A 24,602-nucleotide genomic window follows, 5' to 3' on the forward strand; every position below is an offset into this window, starting at 1 on the left:
TTCTTTATATATTCTGTTTGGTACATATGTGATTATAATTGGTTTATCTTCTTGATGTATTGGCCTTTTTATCAATAATAATAATGTTCTCTGTCTTTTGTAATCATTATTTACTTAAATCTATTTTGTCTTGTCTTTTGTAATCATTATTTACTTAAATCTATTTTGTCTTTTATTTGTAGGCTGACTACAACTCTCTTTCCTCTACCATTTACATGGAATATTTTTTTTCCATCCTTTCACTTCCAACTCATTTGTGTCTTTGGGTTTAAAGTGAGTCTTTTGTAAATAGCATATAGTTGGGCTTATATATATACATACATATATGTATATATATTTTTTTGAGACACAGTCTCACTCTGTTGCCCGGGCTAGAGTGCCGTAGTGCCAGCCTAGCTCACAGCAACCTCAAACTCCTGGGCTCAAGCGATCCTTCTGCCTCTCAAGTAGCTGGGACTACAGGCATGTGCCACCCTGCCTGGCTAATTTTTTCTGTATATTTTTAGTTGTCCAGCTAATTTCTTTCTATTTTATTTTTAGTAGAGATGGGGTCTCACTGTTGCTCAGGCTGGTCTCGAACTCCTGAGCTCAAGCGATCCTCCTGCCTCAGCCTCCCAGAGTGCTAGGATTACAGGTGTGAGCCACCGCACCCAGCCTGGACAATATATTTTTAAAATTCTGCCAACCTCTGTCTTTAATTGATGAGTTTACATTTACAGTGATTGCTAGCTAATAAAGAAGCATAGACTTCTGCCATTTTGCTATTTGTTTCCTTTCATATTTTTTTGGTTCTTCAATTCCTCCAATACTGCCTTCTTTTTGCATTTGATCAGTTTTTTTCTAGCATACTATTTTGAATCCTCTTTCTGTTCATTTTTTAGTGATTACCATGGGAATTATAGTTAACGTACTAAATTTATACTAGTGTAGTTTGAACTAATACTAACTTCAGTAGTGTACATTACCTTCTCCTTTTCAGCTCTATTTCCCAACCCCCTTTATGTCATTATTGCCACAGATTACATCTTTATAATTTTATGTCCATTAACATAATTTATAATTATTATTTTTTGCAGTTGTCTTTTAAATCATAGAAAACAAAAGGAGTTGCAAACCAACAATACAGTACTAGATTTTATATTTATGTATGTATTTACCATTATCAGATATCTTTATTTCTTCATATAGCTTTGAGTGACCATCTACTGTCCTTTCATTTTAGCCCACAGGACTCTGTTTAGCATTTCTAGTAGGGAAAGTTTACTAGCAACAAACTCTCTTAGCTTTTGGTTATCTTAGAATGTCTTAGTTTTTCTTCCATTTTTGAAGGATGGTTTTTCTTGGTTGACAGTTTTTTTGATTCAGCCTTTTACGACTATCATTCTCCTGCCTTCTAGCCTCTGTGGTATCTGATGAGAAATCTGCTGTCAGTCTCATTGAAGATTCCTTAAATTTAATGAGTTGCTTCTCTCTTGCTACTTCCAAGATTCCTTTGTCTTTCACTGGTTGATCATAATGTGTCTTGCTGTGGATCTCTTTGATTTTATCCTGTTTGGAGTTTGTTGAGATTCTTGGAAGTACAGATTCATAGCTGTCATCAAATTTGGGAAGTTTTCAGCCATTATTTCTTCAAATATTTTTTCTGTTTCTTTTTCCTTTTCTCTTCCTTGTGAGACTTCCATAATGGGTATGTTTGTATACTTGATAGTGTCTCATAGGTCCCTTAGGCTCTGTTTGTCATTTTTCTTTACACTTTTTTCTTTCTGGTACTTAGACTATGTAATTTCAATTGCCCTGTCTTCAAGTTCACTGATTCTTCTACCTGTTCTAATCTGCTGTTGAACTCCTCTAGTGAATTTTTTATTTTGGCTGTTGTCTTTTCAGATCCAGAATTTCTATTTGGTTCCTTTTTATAATTTCTATCTCTTTATTGGTATTTGCTACATTTTCATCCATTATTGCCTTCAGTTCTTGTCAGTGATTTCCTTCATTCTTTGGGCTTACTTAAGACAGTTAATTTAAAGTCTTTATCTTGTATCTCCAATGTCTGGGCTTCCTCAGGGATATTTTCTGTCAATTTTTTTCCTGTGAGTGGGCCATATTTTTCTATTTCTTTGTATGCTTTGTGATTTTTTTTTTTGTTGTTGTTGTTGAGAAGTGGATATTTTGAATATTTTAGTGTGGTAACTGTGGAAATGAGTTTCTTTCCCTACTCCAGGGATTGCTGATGCTGCTTGTTGAAAGATGCAGTCATCCAATTGTTTAGTGAGTCTTACAAACTATTTTTGCAAACACTGTGTAAGCTCAGGCTGCTATAATAAAAATCCTTGACTAAATGGCTTAAACAACAGAAATTTATTTTTTATAGTTCTGGAGGCTGGCAAATCCTACAGTTTGGGTACCAGCTGAGTCAGTTCCTGATAAGGGCCCTCTTTCTGGCTTGCAGATGCCATCTTCCTGTGTTCTCCTTATAAGAACTAATTCCCACATGACCATCATCATCATGAGGGGCCTCACCTTCACGACCTCATCTAAATCTAATTACCTCCCCTAAGACCCCACCTCCCAAATACCATCACATTGGAGGTTAGGGGTTCAACATGTGAATTTTAGGGGGCTACAAACATTTAGTTCAGCAGTCCTCAACCTTTTTGGCATCAGAGACCGGTTTCATAGAAGACAATTTTTCCACAGACTGGGGGTGGGAGGGTGTGAGGGGGGATAGTTTAGGATGATTCAAGCACATTACAAGCACATTGTGCAGTCAGACCTCTCTGCTAATGATAATCTGTATTTGCAGCTGCTCCCCAGCACTAGCATCACTGCCTCAGCTCCACCGCAGATCATCAGGCATTGGATTCTCATAAGGAGTGTGCAACCTAGATCCGTCGTGTGCGCGGTTTACAAAAAGGTTCGTGCTCCTAGGAGAATCTATTGCCAACTGCTGATCTGACAGGAGGGGGAGCTGAGGTGGTGAGGCAAGCAAGGGGAGTGGCTGTAAATACAGATGCTCCTGGCTACACACCTCCTGCTGTGTGGCCCATTTCCTAACAGGCCACAGACTGGTACTTGTCTGAGGCCTGGGATTGGGGACTGCAGATTTAGTTCATAACAGACTATATATTCCTTGTGTGTGGTCTCAGTTCTGACAGATTTCCTTGAATGGCCAGATCCAATAGAAAGAGAGAAAAGAAAAAACAGGGTCTATCTCTTTAAACTCTTTGACAGAAAGTGCCAGAAAACCACTTCAGCCTTCAGGGGTCGGAACAATGGCCAGCTCATCTGCTGGTCCCTTGGTGAACTGTCAGGCTATTTGAAACATAATCCCCCAATTCCAGGAGGGCAAAGTCTTTATTATACAACTTGATACCAGCAAACCACACCAGAAACACTATTCCTGTGGCTGCCTGCTTTGTTGCTGAGGGATGGAAGATGGTAGCTGCTACATGAAATGCCACAATTCAAAACTTATCAGTCTTTTCCTTCATTAAGTACTCCCTTGGACACTGCAAATATTTGGATAGATTTCAGACTTCTAATGTAGTTGATTCTGATGGATTTTGCTAGCTTAATAGTTGTTTCAGTAGAAGGACTTATTCCTGGAGCTTCCTACTTCGCCGTCTTCTGTGATATCACTCTTTGTATCCAAAGGATCCCCAACTTATGATGGTTCGACTTATGAGTTTTTGACTATATTATGGTGAGAAAGTGATACACATCCAGTAGAAATGTACTTCAAGTACCCTTACAACCATTCTGTTTTTCACTGTCAGTATAGTATTCAATACATTTTATGAAATATTTAGCACTTTATTATAAAATAAGCTTGTGTTTGATGATTTTTCCCAATGGTAAGCTAATGTAAGTCTTCTGAGCATGTTTAAGGTAAGCTAGGCTAAGCTAAGTAAGATGTTTGGTAGGTTAGGTATAGTATAAATGCATTTTTGACTCATGATGGGTTTATCAGGACATAACCCCATTGTAAGTCAGGGAGCATTATTATTCTAGATACAAATCCTTTATTAGATACATGCTTGACAAAGATTTTTCTCCAAGCCTGTGGCTTATTTTTATCTTTTCCTTTTCTTAATAGTATCTTTTGAAGATCAGTAGTTGTTAATTTTGATGAATTCAAATTAATTCATTTGCTCTTGTACAGATTATGTTTTTGGTATCATATCTAAAAAATCTTTGCTTCATACGTAAAAAGTTTTCTCCTATGTTTTCTTTTAGAAATGTGTAGTTTAGTTTTACATTTAGGTCTGTGAGCCATTTTGAGTTAAGTTTTGTTTATGGTTCAAGTTATTAAATGAGGTCCATTCTTTTTTGCATATGGATATCTAGTTATTAAAGAGATTATCCTTTGTCCACTGTGTTGCCTTTGCACCTTTGTCAAAAATCAGCTCTCTGTGTGTGCGCAAGTGTGCTTATTTCTGACTCTGTTTTGTTCTATTGATCTATTTTTTAATTGTTTTTGAGACAGAGTCTTGCTCTGTTGCCCTGGGTAGAGTGCACTGGCATCATTGTAGCTCACAGCAGCCTCAACTTCTGGGCTCAAATGATCCTCTTGCCTCAGCCTCTCGAGTAGATGGGACTACAGGCGCATGCTGCCATGCCTGGCTAATTTTTCTATTTTTAGTAGAGATGGGGGTCTCACTCTTGCTCAGGTTGGTCTCGAACTCTTGAGCTCAAGCAATTCTCCTGCCTCGGCCTCCCAGAGTGCTAGGATTAAAGTCATGAGCATCTGTGCCCAGCCTATTTTTCTGTCTTTATGTCAATACTGTGCTATTTTGGTTACTGTAGCTTTATATTTTTTGAAATCTGTTAGTGGTAGCTCTCCAATTTTGTTCTTTTTCTGAGTTTTTTTGGCTGTTCTGTGTCCTTTGCATTTAATATGAATTTTCAAGTCAGCTTGTCCATTTCTATAAAAAAAGTCCTGCTGGCATTTTGAATAGCACTGTCATGAATCTATAGCTCAATTTGGGGAAAATTAACATCTTAACAAAACTGAGTATTCCAACCTATGAACAAGATATATCTCTCATTTATTTAGGTATTCCTTAATCTCTTTTGGTGATATTTTATAGTTTTCAGTGGATAGATATTTGATGTCTTTTATCTTTATCCCTAAGTACTTCATATTTTGATGCTATTGTAAGCGACGTTTGTTAACATTTAATTTCTAATTGTTCTCATTGGTCATTGCTAGTATATAAAAATATACTGATTTCTATATATTGATCTAGAATCCTGTATTCTTACTAAATTCACTTATCAGTTCACTAGTGTTCATGCTTTGTCTTTATTATTTTCAATTTTTAAAGATTTTCTTGGGTTTCTTCATGCTTTCTGGGAATAAAGACAGTTTTTAATCTTCCTTTCCAATCTGGATGTCTTTTATTTCTCTTGCCTGATTACATTGGCTGGAACCTGCAGTGCTATGTTGAATAGAAATGGTGAGAACAGACATCTGTGTCTTGTTCCTGACCTTATGGGAAATCCTTCTGTTTGTCTCTATTAATTATGATGTTAGTTGTAGGTTTTTTGGTAGGTGCCGTTTATCAGATTGAGGAAATTCCTTCCTATCTGTTATTTGCTAAGAGTTTTTTTTAACATGAATATGCATTGATTTTTGTCATATGATTCTTCTACATTGAGATGGTCATATGGTTTTCTATTTTTAATTTTTTGATATTGTGAATTATATTGATTGATTCTCTAATGTAGAACCTACCCTGCATTCCTGGGATAAAATGCTTGGTTATAATGTATTATCATTTCTATACTAATGGATTCTATTTGTTAATACACTTTTTTAAAGAAATTTACATTTATTTTTATGAGGGATACTGGTTTATAGATTTGTTTTCTCTAGTGATACCTTATTCTGATTTTGGTATCAAGGTAATGCTGGGTTCATAGAATAAATTGGGGAGTGTTCCTTCTTTAATTTTTGGTAAGAGTTATGGAAATTGGTATTATTTCTTCCTTAAATATTTGACAGAATTTACCACTGAAGTCATCGAGGCCTGGAGTTTTCTTTGTGGAAAAATTTTTAATTACAAATTCAATTTTTTAAATATATATAGGGCTATTCAGATTACCTTTTTCTTCTTGGATAAGCTTTGGTAGTTTGTGTCTTTCAGGGAATTTAAATTGCTGATTTTATTGGCACAAAGTTATTAAAAAATATTCCCTTTTTTTAAATACTTGTAGAATCTGTAGTTATGTCACTTCTCTCATTCCTGATATTAGTAATTTGTGTTTTAATTATTTTTCATGATTATTCTGGTGAGTGGTTTACTAATTTTACTGATCTTTGCAATGAATCAGCTTTTTTCATTGATTTTTTTTTCTGTTTTTTAAATTTTAATGTCTGCTTTAATCTTATTTTTTTTTTTTTTTTTTTTTTTTTTGAGACAGAGTCTCACTTTGTTGCCCGGGCTAGAGTGAGTGCCGTGGCATCAGCCTAGCTCACAGCAACCTCAGACTCCTGGGCTTAAGCGATCCTACTGCCTCAGCCTCCCGAGTAGCTGGGACTACAGGCATGAGCCACCATGCCCGGCTAATTTTTTTGTATATATATTTTTAGTTGGCCAGATAATTTCTTTCTATTTTTAGTAGAGACGGGGTCTCACTCTTGCTCAGGCTGGTCTCGAACTCCTGACCTCGAGCGATCCACCCGCCTCGGCCTCCCAGAGCTAGGATTACAGGCGTGAGCCACCGCGCCCGGCCCTTATTTTTTTTTTCTATTTAAATTGGGCTTAATTTGCTATTATTTTTGTAGTTTTCTCAGATAGAATGAGAATAATTTATTTGAGATGATTCTTCGTTGTTTTTTTTTTTGTTTTTTTTTTTTGAGACAGGGTCTTGCTCTGTTGCCCATGCTAGAGTACAATGGTGTCATCATAGCTCACTTCAATCTCAAACTCCTGGGCTCAAGTGATCCTCCTACCTCAGCCTCCCAAGTAACTAGGACTACAGGTGCACACCACCATGCCTGGCTACTTCTTTTCTAATATAGGCATTTAGTGCTATAAATTTCTGCTAGTTACTGTTTTAGTGGTGTCTTCTAAGATCTTGTTTCTATTTTTATTCAGTTTAAAAGTTTAAGAAGAAAAAAACCAAACTTTTTTCTTTTTACTGTTACATTCAACACAGAACACTTCTATGACCAGATGTGTGTAGGTTCCCCCCACTCTCACACCAGTTAGTTCTCCAGAGGATACCAACTGGGTGTCCTATAACTGAATTCAGTTCTGATGCTGTCTACTGGGGGATAGTATCTGATCCCATAGATTGAGAGCCTAGTCCCACAAGATCGCTCCCACTTCAGGTACCAATCAATACCTACTGATTGTCACCCATACTCTGACTGATTGGCTACAAAGAGGGGCTCCTATGACCCCTTCCTTGGGTTTTATTAATTTCCTAAGATGGCTCACAGAACTTAGGAAAACACTTTACTTAACTTTCACTGGCTTATTATAAAAAATATTACAAAGGATACAGATCAACAGCCAGATGAAGAGATGGATAGGGCAAGGTATTGGGGGAGGGGCCGCAAGGTTCAATTCTGTCTTTGGATATGCCACCCTCCTAGCATTGCCAAGTGTTCAGCCACTGAAGCTCATCAAATTTCATTGTTCAAGAATTCTTGTAGATCTTTTATGCGCCCTTCCTTTTGCTCTCCCTTTGCTGCAACAGTGGGTCCGGTTGTCATCTGTGGTGTATGTATCACACTGTGTAAATGTGTATGTTGCTTTTGCTCTATAAGCCTATCTTTTCTCTCCTCAATAAATCTCATTTTTGTGCTTGCCTTAAAAAAAAAAAAGACTTCTTATAGAGCTTCCTGTTCAGGCCCCTCCCCAGTTTAGTGGGTGGGGCTAAAAATTACAACTTTCTAATCCTCTATTCTCTTGGTCTTTCTGTTGCCTTGGCCCATCTTAGGCTATCTAAGGGCCCCTCCCTGAGTAACCTCATTAACATAAACTCAAGTTATTAAAGGAGCTCATTATGAATACTCCTATCACTCAGTAAATTCCAGGGGATTTTAGGAGCCCTATTACAGGAACCAGGGACAAAGTCCAAATATATTTCATATTATACCACAAAAATACTTTCTCATTTTCCTTTTGATTTTTTTCTTTAGCCCGTGAGTTATTTAGAGATGTTATTTAATTTCCAAGTATTTAGGGATTTTCCAGAGATCTTTCTGTTATTGATTTGTAATTTTATTCTCTTTTGGTCTGTGAAGATACTTTGTGTTACTTGAATCCTTTGTATTTATTGAGACTTATTTTATGGCCCAGAATATGGTCTGTCTTGGTACATGTTCTGTGATAAATTGAGAACAAATGTATATTCTACTCTTCTTGGTTGGATTGTTCTGAAAGTGTCAGTCAGGTTGTACTGGTTGGTGGTGTTGTTCAAGTCTTCTGTATTATTGGTGACTTTTTGCTTATTATATCAGTTGTAGAGGGTTCATTGAATCTGACTTTAATTGTGAATTTTTTGCAGTTCTTTCAGATTTTGCTTCATTTATTTTGAAGCTGTGTTTTTAGGTACCTAAGTGTTCAGAATTGCTGTGTCTTCTTGATTAATTGGTCCCTTTATCCATAGACCTTCATTACCACTAGTTGTAGTCTTTGCTCTGAAATCTACTTTTATACTAATACAGCCATTCTAACTTCTCATTGATTTATGTTAGCATGATATATTTTTTTCTATCCCATTACTTTAAAGCCTGAACTGTTAGGAGAATAATGGATGGAACATTTTGGACTGTGAACTGATTTGGAAGGGGAGGAGTGGAAGGAGATGATGTTTTATTTGACTTTATGCCTCTTGAGCTTGTGGAAATACCCAGCAGACAATTAGATTATGTGATTGTTGTTTAGGATACATCAGGTCTGGAGACAAGTTTTCCTGATACTATGAGGAATCTCAAGTTCTAATATTCACCAGGGTATTTCTGTTTTTAAGCATATGAGATATATATGAGATTTTATATATATATATATACATATGTATACATCTCATATAAAAAGCTTTTTCTCTCTTTTTTTTTAATTTTCTTTCACCATAGAAGAAAAATAGGAAAAAAAGCTTTTATACATCATAGAAAGCCTTTAAACTTTCTCATCTTTGTGGCAAAGTTCTTTGTTAAATGCCAATTTGAAAAAAGAGCTAGTCATTGAAAAATCATTGTAAAATCAGGTAAATGTTTCAAAGATAAGTTTTAGGGCCAGGTGTGGTAGCTCACACCTATAATCCCAGCACTCTGGGAGGCCGAGGCGGGAGGATAGCTTGAGGTCAGGAGTTCGAGACCCGCCTGAGCAAGAGCGAGACCCTGTCTCTACTAAAAATAGAAAGAAATTAGCTGGACAACTAAAAATATATATAGAAAAAATAAGCTGGGCTTGGTGGCTCATGCCTGTAGTCCCAGCTACTCGGGAGGCTGAGGCAGTAGGATTGCTTGAGCTCAGGAGTTTGAAGTGGTGTGAGTTAGGCTGACATCATGGCACTCTAGCCCAGGCAACAGAGTGAGACTCCGTCTCAGAAAAAAAAAGATAAGTTTTAGGTATATATTTTATTTTATTTTTTATTTTTATTTCAATAGATTTAGGGGTACAAGTGGTTTTGTTACATGGATGAATTGTATAGTGGTGGTCTGGGCTTTTGGTGTACCCATTACCCAAATAATGTACGTTGTACCCAACAGATAATTTTTCCATCCTCACCCCCCTCCCAAACGCCCCCATTCTGGGTCTCCAATGTCCGTTATACCACTACATATGCCCCATGTGTACCCGTAGTATAGATATGTATTTTAAACTGAATTAGAATAAAATAAAAGTTAATAGTTTTTAATAGGTATGTATATATTTTGAATTTCAAATGATGGTAAATATTTTCCAGTCCTGTATTTTGAAAAAATTGTAAACTTAAAAAAAATTGAAAGAGTAGTATAATAGACACTCATATCTTTCAGATTCACTAATCATTAATATATTTGCCACATTTCTTTATTTCTTGCTTCCTCTATGTGGACATACATGTTTTCCTTGAACAGTTTGAAAGTAAATTTCAGCTACTGTGACACTTCACCCTTAACCATTTACATATCTATCTTGTAGGACTAAAGAGATTCTTCTACATAACCACAATACTATCATCACACAAGAAATTTAACCTTATAAACCTATTATTTTATATAGTACATAATCACATTTCCCCAGTTGTCCTCTAAATGTCCTTATAGCTTTTTTCTTCCCATTACAAATCTAATCAAGGATCATACATTATATTTATCATGTCTTTTCATGTCTCTTTAGTATTCTGTAATCTTTAACAGCCTCCCTGCATTCTTTTGTTTGTTTTTTTCCTTTCATGACATTGTCATTTTTGGAGTCTAGACCATTTGTCTTATAGAATATCCTATAATGTAGATCTGTCTGATTGCTTCCCTGTGATTAGATTCAGATTAAACATTTTCAGCCAAGAATACTCCATAGTTGTTGATGTGTACATCTCACTGGATTGTATCAGGTGGCACATGATGTCAATTAGTATGATTATTGATGAAACCAACCTTAGATATTTTCTACTGGATTTCCTCTCTGCAAAGATACATTTGTTTCTTTGTAATTAATGAGTATTTTGAGGTTGATACTGGGCATTCCTACAAAATAGCAAGAAATATGTGGAGTGAAACTGATTATGTGTATATCATGTAACCTGGTCCTAAATTTTAAAGGTGAATAATGGATTTTTGGGCTCATGTGGAAATATAGTGTGAATGGAATGTAGGATGTGTGAGAGTAAGGATGTGTGTGAAATGAGAATGGACAGGTAGAACCATGGTGCCCTGCTAAAATGTGAATATGTGAAGGTTTTTAACCTGATATTGGTTGGGGTGATGAAATTGAATTTGAATTTTAGGAATTTAGTTTTAGCAGTGATCAGCTGGGAGATTATTACATCTAAGCTAAAGATGATGAAATGTTGGATCCAGGGCAAGGTCTTTGGCAGAGGGAGAAGGAAGATTTGAGAAATATTTCGTAGGTTAAAGTGGACAGAATTTAGTGACTGGTTAAATGTTGTGGGGATTGAGAGTTTCTTGGTGATATAATATTTAATAGGATTGCCTTACTCATTGAATAGATTGTGCAAAGTATAATATTTAAGGTATTAGATTTTATGAAAGTGTTACGGAGACAGGGCCTTTTGGCTTCTCTTACAGTTTATCTTTCCCTCCCCGCTTTCCCAGGTTCTCTTACCCTTTGTGCTTATTCTTCTTTTCTAAGGACTATTTGAATAACATTAACAATGTGATTCTATTTAGGTGAAAGATTTCTTCTCGATTTATTCTACCCAAAATGATGTATGCTTAGAACAACTATTAAGCTTTTGAATAGGACAGAACAGTATTTGATACAATCTCTTAAAATTCCTTTATTAGGTAGAATAACATTTTGTTGCAAATGATCTCTGTAAGGTTAACTATAGCTCTAAAATTCTGATTCTGTGGTATATTTATTTTTTTCTCAGTCTATTTTATTTCCTGAAAAATTCTTAATGTTTTCTTTATCTGTTTATGTTTTTCTAAGATGTTCTCAGTGCAGCTGAGTCTTGGCGAGCAGACATGGGAATCGGAGGGGAGCAGTATAAAGAAAGCCCAACAAGCTGTTGCTAATAAAGCTTTGACCGAATCCGTGCTTCCCAAGCCGGTTCAGAAACCAGCCAAAAGTAATGTTAATAATAACCCAGGTATGGCACTGACCTATTTCCATTCTGTTGTTTTGTGTGCTATATGTGGTGTTCTCTTTATGTTTCATTTATAGCAGTCCAGTCTTAACAGTCAACAGGTATTAATAGAACACATGTGCATGTACAGATAAGGCAGCAAAATAATAACTGAAGGGGAGGGAATGAAGAAGGTAATTGTAATTATTTTAAAAATTTGCTTTGGTGGATACTATTAAGGTACATTATTTACTTTTTAATGTTGGCAAAAGCACATTTGAATACAAAGCACAGAAAATTTGACTGAGTTTTTTCTCTAACATGAAGATAGAAATGATCAATTTCTCTTTTTAAATTTATAATATGTAATTTTAATTAAAAATTATTTAGTTCAATAAAAAATTATACAATTTTCCCTAAGCATTTTATTATTTTGCTTGTTGGTAAAAAATTTTAGAAATGGTTGATATTCAATTTAGAAAATTTATGTAAACTTTATTAAGAAACTCACAAATTCTCAAAACCACCTGTATGCAAAATACTGCTAGGTAAATGATTGTTCTAATTTTAAGCTCCTAAGAATAATTTTAAAAAGTTGTTCTAATTGTATGTAATACCAACAACATCATATGTCCAATTATCTGTTGGGAAGAATCAAACCTATATTTTGGACCATAGTGTATTAACTGATGACATCAAGTTAATAAAGTTTCTATAAGTTTAGTACCAGCCATACATCCATTTACTCCTTCATTGGTTAACTTATTAATTCAAATGGTTACCTTTTGCCATGGGTATTTTTATGATAGAGTAAAAAGAAAGATACTGTGCCTGCTACTGACTCTGTAATCTATTTAATTATAGTTTACATACTTATAATCAACTCACATTGACAATCATTTCTTTCTTATATGGCCTGTGTTAGATAGACATACTCTGGTTTTTCAAGGACTACCCTTTCCAGAATCATGGCTTTCCTAATAAGAGTCTCTTCACTTGTGTTTAGCTGATTGCAGTATTTATTAAGTAAGCTTAAATAAGCCAAAATGTTATTACAATAAAGAAAAAAACTTATTCTGTTCAGTTTGAAATTGATAAGAGACTTTCTACTTTAATTTTTAAAAACCTCTTCAGAGTATTGGTTGATCATTCGTACCATACTGCCACTATTTATTAAGCACTATATATCTAAGAGATCTAAAACATCCTTTTCAGTGAGGATCTTAAAGTCTTACACATGAACGTGTAACTTAATGGTCAAGAGTAAGTGCCAAGTGGATAATATTTAATAATAGCTGTCAGTATTGTAGGTGATAAATATGGACTGAAGTGGTTGAAGTAAGATATGGACCTCGAATGAAAAGTAGGCAGGTATAGGGGAAGGGAAAAAATATTTTAGACTTAGGGAATACTATGAGGAAAGGTATTAGAGTAGAAATCTGGACAATGGGTTTGGCAAAAAAATTTTTTTTTGGTAGATGGTTTTTAATTAAAGCAAGTAAGTGACTCGTAAGAGATAAGACTGGAGATGTAGGTATGAGTGGATTGTGATGGGCTTGCATGCCAGCTTTATGAGATTAAATTGTATCTGTAGTTTTCAGGACTTAATATTTAGGAGCAAGAGGATGATACATTTGAAAGAGTATTTTAGGAAGTTCAGTTTGACATGTGAAGGGAAGGTGGAAAACACCAAATGCAAGGAAACCATTGCCATAGTTTATGGGTGAAGAAAGAAAGAAAGAAATTTGTTTTCATTGAGTACTATATGCTTCCTGCTCTGCAAGCGTTTTGGGAGTGGCATTTGGAATGAAATAGAACAAGTTCTCCAAGGCATATAATGTAAAGCAAGAGCAGTTAATTGTGTGCTGAGCTTTGGGTCAAGTCCACATTTAGAGGATTATAGCAGGAAGTAAATCAGCAAAAGTTTCAGAGGAAGGAAACAGGAGAGTACCTGAAAGTCTAGTGGAGATAAGAATTTCCACTGTCAAATGTTGCAGTGAGCTGAGAGAATGAATAGATATTTGGGGGTAAACTTTTAAAATATAGTATTACCTTGAGACAAGTACACACATTACAGTTTGTAGAGCTTGATGAATTTTTACACTGTGAACACTTTACCACAGGCTTTACCAGTACTCAGAAGCCTCCCTCATGTCCTCTTCCGTTGATTAAGCAACTCAAAGGGGAAACCACTGTTCTGATTTCTGTCAGATTATTTGTGCCTGTTCGTTAGAATTGTACAATGTACTCTTGTGATAACTTGTTTTTCTTGATATTATGTTTGTGAGATTCACCTGTGTTATATTTAATATTGCTGTGTAGTATTCCAGTGCATGAATATACCATACTTTACTTATTATACTATTGATACGTATTTGGATTGTTTCCAGTTTGGGGCTATTAGAAATAATACTGCTGTGAACATTCTTATATGTATACATTTCTGTTGGGAATGTATTTAGGATTGGAACTGTTGGGTCATAGGTTATGAATGTGATCATTATTAATACACAATGTCAAAAAACATCAGTTTATCCTCCTACCGGCAATATATGAGAGCTCTCCATATCCTTATCAACACTTGATATCTTCAGCTTTCAAAATTTTAGCTATTGTGCTGAGGGGTATAATAGTCATTTATTGTGGTTTTAATAATTAATGAAGGTGGGCATCTTTTCACATACCTGTTGGTATTAGGCTAGCTTCTGTTATAAAGGACCAGTTGGAATATTTTTCTCACTTAAAGAAACTGCATTCTCTGGTTTTAAGATTTTTCTATTTTTTATTGATTTGTAAGCTTCTTACATATTCTGGATTCATATCCTTGTCAGATATGTGTATTGCAAATATCTTTCTATACTCTTAACGGTGTATTTTGATGAATAGAAATTCTTTATTTTAATGAATGCTAATTTATTAGTCTGTTCCTTTAAGCTCAGTACTTTTTTGGGTACTATTTAAGACATCTTTGTCTCCCACAGGATATGAAGATAACCTATTATTTCTAGAAGCTCTATTATTTTACCTTTTTAATTTAGATCTATAGTCTGTCAAAAATTGAGTTTTATGTATGATGTGAGGTAGAGTCAAGAGTTCAAGATTTTTCCTCTTTTTTTAAATGTGTGGACATTCAGTTAACCCAGCACCATTTGTTGAAAAGGCAGTCCATTCCTTTCTGCAGGGCAGTGGTCCCTTTGTTGTAAACCATGTGACTGTAACTCACTATTGATAACCAAGAGGTCTGTGGAGGGGAAAACATTACTCTGGGTCTTCAGTAGTGGTTATAGCCCAGAGAGGGGTTTACAGAATGGTAGATCTTCCAATTAATTAGGGATATGTTATAAAACTATTTTGTTTTCTCCTATCTTTTATTGTTTTAACTATGGAATTAATTTCAAATTCATATAAAATTTGTAGAAATAGTACATAGAGCTCTTATGTACACTTCATCCAGATTCCTCATTGTTTTTTTTTTTTTTTTTTTTTTGAGACAGAGTCTTGTTCTGTTGTCCAGGCTAGAGTGCTGTGGCGTCAGCCTAGCTCACAGCAACCTCAAACTCCTGGGCTTAAGCAATCCTTCTGCCTCAGCCACCTGAGTCGCTGGGACTACAGGCATGCGTCACCATGCCTGGCTAATTTTTTCTATTTATTTTTCGTTGTCCAGATAATTTCTTTCTATTTTTTAGTAGAGATGAGGTCTCGCTCTTGCTCAGGCTGGTCTCGAACTCCTGACCTCTAGCGATCCTCCTGCCTTGGCCTCCCAGAGTGCTAGGATTACAGACGTGAACCATTGCACCTGGCCCAGATTCCTTATTGTTAGCATAACTGAGCCATTTGGGAATAAATTTTAGATATAATGTCCCATTACCCCTTAGTACTTCAGTGTGCATTTCCTAAGTGCATGGACACTCTCCTGCCAGGAAGTTAACATTGATTGGCATTACCATTTAATCTATAGACTCTTTTCTCATCTCACTGGTTGTCCGAGTAAAGTCCTTTATAGATCAAGGATCTAATCAAAATCATCTGTTGCATAAACTTATTTCTCTTTATTCCACTCCATCTGGAACAGTTCCTCAGTCTTTCTTACCTTTTATGACTGTAACATTTGTGAAGAGTACAGGACCACATAGTTTGTACAGTGCTCCTCCGTTGAGTTTGTCTGGTGTTTCTTCATAATGTATGCATTTTTAGCATGAATACCACAGAAATGACCTGGATTCATCTTTTTTTTTTTTTTTTTTGAGACAGAGTCTCGCTTTGTTGCCTGGGCTAGAGTGAGTGCCGTGGCGTCAGCCTAGCTCACAGCAACCTCAAACTCCTGGGCTTAAACGATCCTACTGCCTCAGCCTCCCGAGTAGCTGGGACTACAGGCATGCACCACCATGCCCGGCTAATTTTTTCTATATGTATATTTTAGTTGGCCAGATCATTTCTTTCTATTTTTAGTAGAGATGGGGTCTCGCTCTTTCTCAGGCTGGTTTCGAACTCCTGAGCTCAAACAATCCACCCGCCTCAGCCTCCCAGAGTGCTAGGATTACAGGCATGAGCCACCACGCCTGGCCCTGGATTCATCTTTAATGTTTCTTATCACAAGACACTGATACTGATTTGTCTCATTGGTGATGACTTTTGTCATATAGTGAAGAATATGCCAGGCTTCTCTTCTGTAAAGTTAATTAATAAGAATGTTTTGTTATTAAATAGTAATTATTAATATTAAATAGTAAGTATTTTCTGAGGAGATATTTTGAGATTATACATAAATATATATAAATATTATTTTCCTCATCTAACTTTCTTTTACTTTCCAGATTTAACATTCATTGATAAATCTTGTCAAAATCAATTATGACCCTGAAGGTTGCCAATGGGTGATGTTTTAATTCCAACGTTGTATATAGATTTGTTAGTTGGCATGGTACCTAAGAGTGGAGCTTTCTTTTTTCTCTCATTTTTTTTGTTTGTTTGTTTATTTTCATCATCTGTAGACTCTTGGATTCCTATTCTATTTATAGGTTTATAATCTGTCACTATCATTATCTGTTTTGATGCTCAGATCATCCCAGATTTGGCCAGTGGTATGGCCCCTCTACTCTGACTCCTGTGTCCTTATATTTCTCCATTGTTCTCTGGACACTTCTAACTTTCTAGCGTAATCATATATTCTTAGGTCATCTTGTATTTTCCTTGCCCCAGCCCTGTAGCCAGCCATTTCTCCATGGAGCCCTGGTTAATTAATCATTTCATTTATTCAACAAATATTTATTGAGTGAATGCTATTTTCCAGGAATTTTTCTAACTTCCTACAAAGCAGTTTCAAGTGTTAGTAACATGTTACTTCTTGAAAACTAGTTATGGCGTTTTTCTTTCACCTGCTACGTACAGGAATACAAAATTGTTAATATATACATTTGTACGTCTAATTAATTAGCCTTTTTACATGTATCACTGATAAATGTAGAAATTTCCTTTAGTATATCTAAAAACCATTAAAAATTGATGATGTGTTTCTAGTTTCAACTCTATAACCTTTTAACACACAAAGAGCCCTTTGTGATGATTATCTTTATGAAACCTGGGTCTAACTCTCACACACTGGAAACAGTAGTACTTAGTATCACCTGGAGGCATCTCATAGTTTGAAGTTACTCTGTAAATGTTTTCTGTGGAAGCATTACAGCCTAGGTAAAAAAAGTGTGCAGGTGTGGGGGTGTCAGTGCAGTTCCATATAAAAGAGATGGGGATACTTGTTCCAGGAGTTGAAACCTTTTGTTGTGATCTGTGCTTTTCTGCTTCTCTTCTACTTTCCTTCACAAAGACCAGTTTCTAACATTTCTATGAGGACAATATACTATAGTCTTACTTTCAAATGTGGAATTCATATAAAGTCATTTATTTAAATGATAAGAATATAACACTTCTACATATTTCAAAATCTAATCTGTGGTATGAGTGGCAGATATAGTGTATCTCACCAGTGCATTCGGATCACCTCACTGTTGATTATCAAGCACATTAGGTTCCTTATTAATCTTACTTAAAGGATAAGATCTTTCAAGCTTTTTGTTTTCCTTTTTTTCCACATTTGAATTTTACACTGTTTGTGACTGTATGATTTTTGCAAAGTAGAATTCAAAGTGACATGAATCTTGTGTAGCTGATTAACATGTTAATTATTAAACTGAAATCTTTATGAAATTTAAAATTTAAACTTTTAAAGGCATAAAACTACTCTTTGGTGTTAAAAAAAAATCTTTGGAAAACTGTTAGACGATTCCTAATAAAGTTAAACATAAACCTACTTTATGACCCTGCAATTCCACTGGTAGGCCTATACCCAAGAGAAATGAGTATGTATGTCTACTAAAAAACTTATTAAAAAATGTTCAAGGTAGCTTTATACATAATAGCCCCAAACTGGAAACAACACAGATATTCCATCAACAGCAGAATAAACAAGTTGTGGTGTTTTCATTCAGTGATTTAAAAAAGCTTAAAATACAGAGATATCCAACAAAATTATTATGTAGAGGGAAAGAAACAAGATAGGAAATAGTATATACTGAGAACAGGCAAACTAATCTATGCTGACAGAAGTCAGAATGGGTAGCTTGGGGAGATGGGTATTGACTGGAAAGAGGCTGAAGAAACTTTCTGGGTGATGGAAAGGTTCAGATCTTGACCTGAGTGGTGCTCAGGAGTGTTTACATTAATAATTCATTGAGCTCTGTATGCTTAAGATTTGTGCATTTAACTTATCTCTCAGTAACATGCTGTAAGAAAGAAAAGAGCATCCCTTTATGCTTGACTTTCTTATTCTTTGCCATAAACATATGTATTAAATTAGGGATTTGGACTAATTGGACTTACCATTCATTAGGTTAATTTTCTTTGTTCTTCTTATCTTTTTCCTTTCCTCCTCCTCATTCCCCTTTATTTTTTGCTTTCCCTTCTTCTTAACCTTGATTTAGTTCCTGTTCTTATTATACTCTTCATTGGTTTTACATTAATTCTTTAGAAATGAGACAAGTGATTATTGACTCTTGATGGATTGCTCATAACCTGGATGCCAATTGTGCATTTGTGTCAGACTCTGCCATCCCTTGGCTGGTTCTTTATGCCAGCCCCAATTTCTCTTTTATAGTAAGTGGACTCATTTTTGTATGTAGTGAGTGGAGTCTTAAATGTATGGTATGAACACATAATTCAAATGAAATATTACAGAATTTACAATGAACTTTGCTTTCTGTAAAAGCCTTATACTTATTTTTGTGATTTGTTATAACCTCTTGGTACTTAAAATAGCTTGATAATAATTTTACACTGTATATTTTTTTATTATGGAATTTTTCAAACTTTTACAAAAGTAGGGAGAATAAGATAGTGAACACCACCTGTACCCATCACCAGCTTCAACAATTATCAACAGATGACCACCGTCCAATCTATTTTTCATCTGTCCACCTGGATTGTTTTGAAGCAAATTTCAGATATATCACTTCATCCATAAATTTATCTTTAAGATACATACTGAATTTTAAGATGAGAGTCCTTAAAAAACTAACCACAATATCATTATCCAGCATACAAGACAATAATTCCTTAATATTTAGTTTTTTCATAGTAGATTTATTCAAATAAAGATTGAAACAAGGACCATTTATTGCATTTGGTTGATAATATCTCTTTAGTTTCTTTTAAGCTATAGAATCCTTTTCCATATTTTATTTTTCAATATAGATTATTTGTTGAAGAAAACAGATAATTTGTCCTGTAGAATTTCCACATTCTTGGTTTTGCTGAGTGCATACCTGTGGTGTTGTATAGCCTATTTACCTATCCTCTGTATTTCTTGTAAACTGATAACCCAGATAGATTTAGGTTTGAATTTGTTGGCAAGACTGTTTTGTAAGTAGTTTTGTCTGTATCCTACTATGTGACAACAGCAGGCACTTAATTTCTTGTCTCTTATTTTTAAAATTGATCAGTGGGTTCAGTTTTCATTAGCCTTCATTCATTATCACGTTCCCTATCAACATTTGACCTAGTGGTTGTAGCAGCCTGCAGATGCTCATTGCCTTAGAAGATCTGTTATTTTAATCAGGAGTTGCAAAATGGTGATTTTTTTTGAGGGGGGGTCATTCCTTTTGCATTTGATGGCTGGAATTCTAGCTAATAAATGAAGAACTTTTTCCTCATCATCTGTTTGCTCTGAGTATAGTTTATTCAGTAAAGGCAAGATAATTGCTTGGTTCTTTCCCATTATTTATCAGTATCATGTCCAGATCTGGAACCAGCCATTTCCCCAAGAAACATTATTTTTTTTAAAATTGGGAAATGATAATTATAAATGAAACTCTGAATCCTGGCTGTCTTCATTGCTAATGGATTGGTCATTGCTTTTAGGCCTCTTAAGTGGATTGAGCTAGGAAATATTGTATTCTTTTTAAAGAGAAAATAAAATCATGAATTCATACTGATATTTTCAATTCAAATTTAAGACTACAGGGTTTTATTTAATGTATTTGATTTTATATTCATCTGTTTATATGCTAAAAATCTTGGTTTCTAACATTAATCTTATTTTCTTTAATCTATTTTATATCTATTTATATATAATTTTTTTCTCACTATCGGCTCATACAAATCCATATATATATAATTTCATAATAGGAAACCTAATATTACTAACAGCATGATAGTACTGAAAACAGTTTACAGTTTCTTTGCAGATTTTTTCTTCAGGATATATAGGTATTTTATAGTGTTTTAAAGTCACTTCAAATAATTATTCTGTGTATGATTAAGGCCACCGATTTGATTCACTGTTAGCTTTTAGTTACTTTGTTTTCTTTTTAGAGATTACTTTCTCCCTATTTTGATTTAATTTTGTTTGAATTAAACAAGAGCATCTTACTAGTTAAAATCATCTTACTAATAGTGTGATTACTGAAAATAGTTTAAGATTTCCTTTTTTTAAAATGCTCTTTAGTATCTCATTATGGGTATTTTATAGTGTTTAAAGTCATTTGAAATAGTTCTCTCTGTGGTTAAGTCACCAATTCAGTTAGATTGAGTTTTACTTTTTCTTTTGATTTTAGGCATTGTACCTTCCCATTTGATGGAATTTTATTTTTGTAATTATGTAAAAATGTTTATGTTTTCAAAATAAAATCTGTAAAACAGTGTTCAGCTTCCATTTTCTCCTGTTTGTGCCTTCTCCCTATAAGTAACTTTTTTTTTTTTTTTGGTTTTAGGTTTACTATTTAAAAAAATAAACAAGTATGTATTTATATTTGTATTTTTATCTTTCTTAGAAGATAATGTAAAATACACACTATTTGATACCTTGCTTTTTTTCATTTAACAATATATCCTACACTGCTAAGGTGTAACCTCCAAGGTACATCATTAAATTAAAGGGAAAAAAAGTAAGGTAGCAATGTATGTATTCTTCATTTTTTGTAGCAGTATTATATTTTATGGTATAGATGTTTATGTAACTGGTTGCCACATTGATGGTTGTTTAGGTTGTTTCTAGTCTTGCTTTTATTGACAGTGCTGCTTGTACATATCTTTTAAGATTTGTTAGGAATAGATAACATTTTAGTTTTAGGAAATATTATCAACAAAGAGCATCATTTATATTTACTTTGTCTTGTTGGTTATTAAAAAACTCCAAAAAATTTTTTTGTTAGGTAAGTCCAAGAAACACTGATGACCCTGAATTCATTGCTAATGTATTTGATTACCAAAGTATAAATAAAAATATTCACAGGTAATATTTTTAATGATTAAACAAACACATGCAAGCTTTCTGGGGTAAGTATTGTTGAAGTTCAGTACTTTAAAAAATAATATCCAAACTAAGAAATCTAAGAATATCTGTTTAATTCATTTTAATAGTATGACTAAACTCTTGAATTTTTGGTTATTAATGTACAGAAAATGTTGCACAACCCCCCAAGATTTTATTAGAAACAATTTTCTCATTCTTTTACTTTGTTTATGCACTTCCTAAGAAAATCATACAGATGGACCGTCCACTCTTCACCCTCCTCCATGATAACTAAATGTAGTATAAATATAGCTTGCATGATTTATTGTGGAAATATTTCACTTGTGTGCTTTTAATATTTTTTTTAAACAGGTAGTATAACTCCAACTGTGGAACTGAATGGGCTTGCTATGAAAAGGGGAGAGCCTGCCATCTACAGGCCATTAGATCCAAAGCCATTCCCAAATTATAGAGCTAATTACAACTTTCGGGGCATGTACAATCAGAGGTTTGTATGTCTTCTTTGGTTTTGCTCTTATTTATTATTTCATGCATATTATAAAAGTTTCTGAAACTCAGAGAGTTATTTTCATGGTAAATACAATTGACCTTGGGCATTTTTCATGGAATTTAAATAAATTAGGCTGACAAGGAATATTTAAAATAATACATTTTAAAAAACCTCACAGTATTCGGGAACTAGTTTTTATTGAGTCCATGAGAGTCCTGTATTTGTTGCAGGCAGGACCAAGTTTTAAAATCATTCCATAGTTTATAGTGCTAACTTCCCAGTTGACTTTCTTACTCATTCACCAAACAGACCTCAGTGTTTTTCTTGATTTGTCTGAATGCATTAATGAACATGAATGTTTGTAATTTATAGGAAATTTATTGGAGGGAAGAACGATTTACTAAGACTTTCTGCAAATTGCATGACTTTGTGATAGTTATAACAGAATTTTCTTTTACAAGCATGACAAGTTTCAAAATAAAGTTTAGTATTTATATTTTTTTCTGATCATAAAAGTCATAGTAAGTTACATAAAACTCGTAGAGAATATGGAAAATGCAGAAAGGTTAAAAAACAATACATAAGTAATTTGCAATACCAGAATCAGCCACCTTTACTATTTTAATGTACTTTACATTCTTTTTTCTTTGCATATAAATATATTTAACTAAATTGAAGTTGTCCTTTATGTGCAATTTCTGCAGTACTTTATGAAGATATAATATACATGCAGTAAAATGAACGAATCTTGTGTACATCTTGATGGTTCTATTTTATTATTGATATATGTGTATTTATACTTTATTTGATGACTTTTTACCTATGTATATCCTCATGCGATCACCACTCAGATTAAGATACAGACGTTCCCATCACCCCTGAGAGTTTTCTCAGACCTCTTTGGCATTGACACACCCTCCTCCCAGAAGGAACCACTATTTTGTCATCACAGTTTAGTTTTACCTATTGTTGAATTTCATATAAATAGATTCATACAGTATTTACTTTGTGTCTGGCTTTCACTTTGTATAATGGTTTTCTTGTTTTGTTTGTTTTGAGGTTCATCCATGTTGTTTATATCTGGGATTTGTCCTTTTTTTTGAATTGCTGAATAGTATTCCTTTCTATGAATATATCATAATTTGTATATCCTGTATATGCAATATGATACCCTTTATTCACTTAATATAGTGACCATTTGTCATATCTTGAATCCTTGAGAAATATTTTTGATGGCTACATAATGCTTCATATGGTCTCATAAGGTATATTCAATAAACATATGCCTATTTTGATTATGTAGATTGTCCTTTCTCCCCTTTTTTGGCTAATATAAAGAATGCTGCAGTAAACACTCTTTATATACAAATCTTTGTTCACATCACTGATTATTTCCTTAAAATAGATTACTACAAGGGGAATATTGAGATTAGAAAGAATAATGTATTGCCCAATTACATTAAAGTTTGTAATAATTTCTTATATAAGAATGCTTATTCTACTCTGACAACAGAGTTTAAAAAAATTGATAGTTAAAAAGTAGTATTTTTTAAAGTTCAATTTTATTAACTGCTAGTGAGGCTGAATAGTTTTTCAGATGTTTATTATTATTTTTGATTTGTCTGTTTTAGTTTGCTAATTTTTATTGCATTGCTTGACTAAATGCTTCTAAATGTTTGTATGTTGAGGATATTTGTGGTCATTCTGTTTTATTTGTTGTAATTTTCCTGCTTTTAAAAAGTAAGCTTTTAATTTTGTGTTTGTTTTTAATGTACTACAATTTTAAATGTTACGTGGTCCAATCTATTGATTTTTTTTTTCTTATTTCTCCTACTGTTTTTATGCCTAAGTAGTTCTTTCCCACATGTGATCGGATATTTGCTGATGCTTTTTTTTTTTTAATTTCTTTTTGCTTTTGCAGAATTAGCAGCTGATGCTTTTGTTTTATGTTTCTGTATATTTACTGATATTATAACTCAGATATGCAGAGAAGATATTTATTTAGTCTGTATATAATCTGATACTTTTTGGTATGTTGCTTGGTAGTGGAAAAATTACTTTTAATCCTATCCATTTAAAATTTAGTCTTATTCAAATTGTAGATAGTTCCTTTAAGTGTTATTGTTTAGAGTCTCTCTTAGACTTCTGCCCCTCCCCACTTTCTTCCCAGGTGGGCCTGGGGGAGTTTACTGTAACCTAGGTAGGGAGAATCCTTCACCCCTTATGGGTATCTTGTATTATCCTTTAGTTCCTTGGCTCTTTGTGGTCATGTCCCTTGTATACTAGCTGCTGAAACCTGCAGTTGGTGACTTCTAGTCCATTTTTTCCCCTCGGATATTGCTTCCAGAAGTATCTACCATCTTCTCCTTGCTAAACTGGCCTAAACTCTCAGCTATTCTTGTCTCCTCTGGTATATTGTTCCATTGCCTTCCTCTTCTGTACTGTGGGGCATCCAGTGGCAGGCTTCCCAGCCCTTTTGGTGTCCACACCACGTAGGAGGCATGAGAGACATAACATTTCTCTTACGGTTGCTTTACTTTCCTTTTCTGTATAATATTCCCA

The 24,602-nt window shown here is 34.2% G+C and overlaps 1 protein-coding gene across 8 annotated transcripts in view; it reads left to right on the forward strand.

Moving 5' to 3' along the window:
- The window catches only part of STAU2 (staufen double-stranded RNA binding protein 2), a 295,401-nt gene that overhangs the window by 36,356 nt on the left and 234,443 nt on the right, over positions 1–24,602 (forward strand). For all 8 annotated transcript variants that reach the window (XM_045561383.1, XM_045561387.1, XM_045561382.1 and 5 more), the window contains 2 exons: positions 11,613–11,772; positions 21,902–22,037. In XM_045561383.1, the coding sequence (XP_045417339.1) occupies positions 11,613–11,772; positions 21,902–22,037 (296 nt within the window). The remainder of the gene's footprint in view (positions 1–11,612; positions 11,773–21,901; positions 22,038–24,602) is intronic.

The sequence above is a fragment of the Lemur catta genome, chromosome 9 (assembly GCF_020740605.2).
Source record: "Lemur catta isolate mLemCat1 chromosome 9, mLemCat1.pri, whole genome shotgun sequence".
Taxonomy (NCBI): domain Eukaryota; kingdom Metazoa; phylum Chordata; class Mammalia; order Primates; family Lemuridae; genus Lemur; species Lemur catta.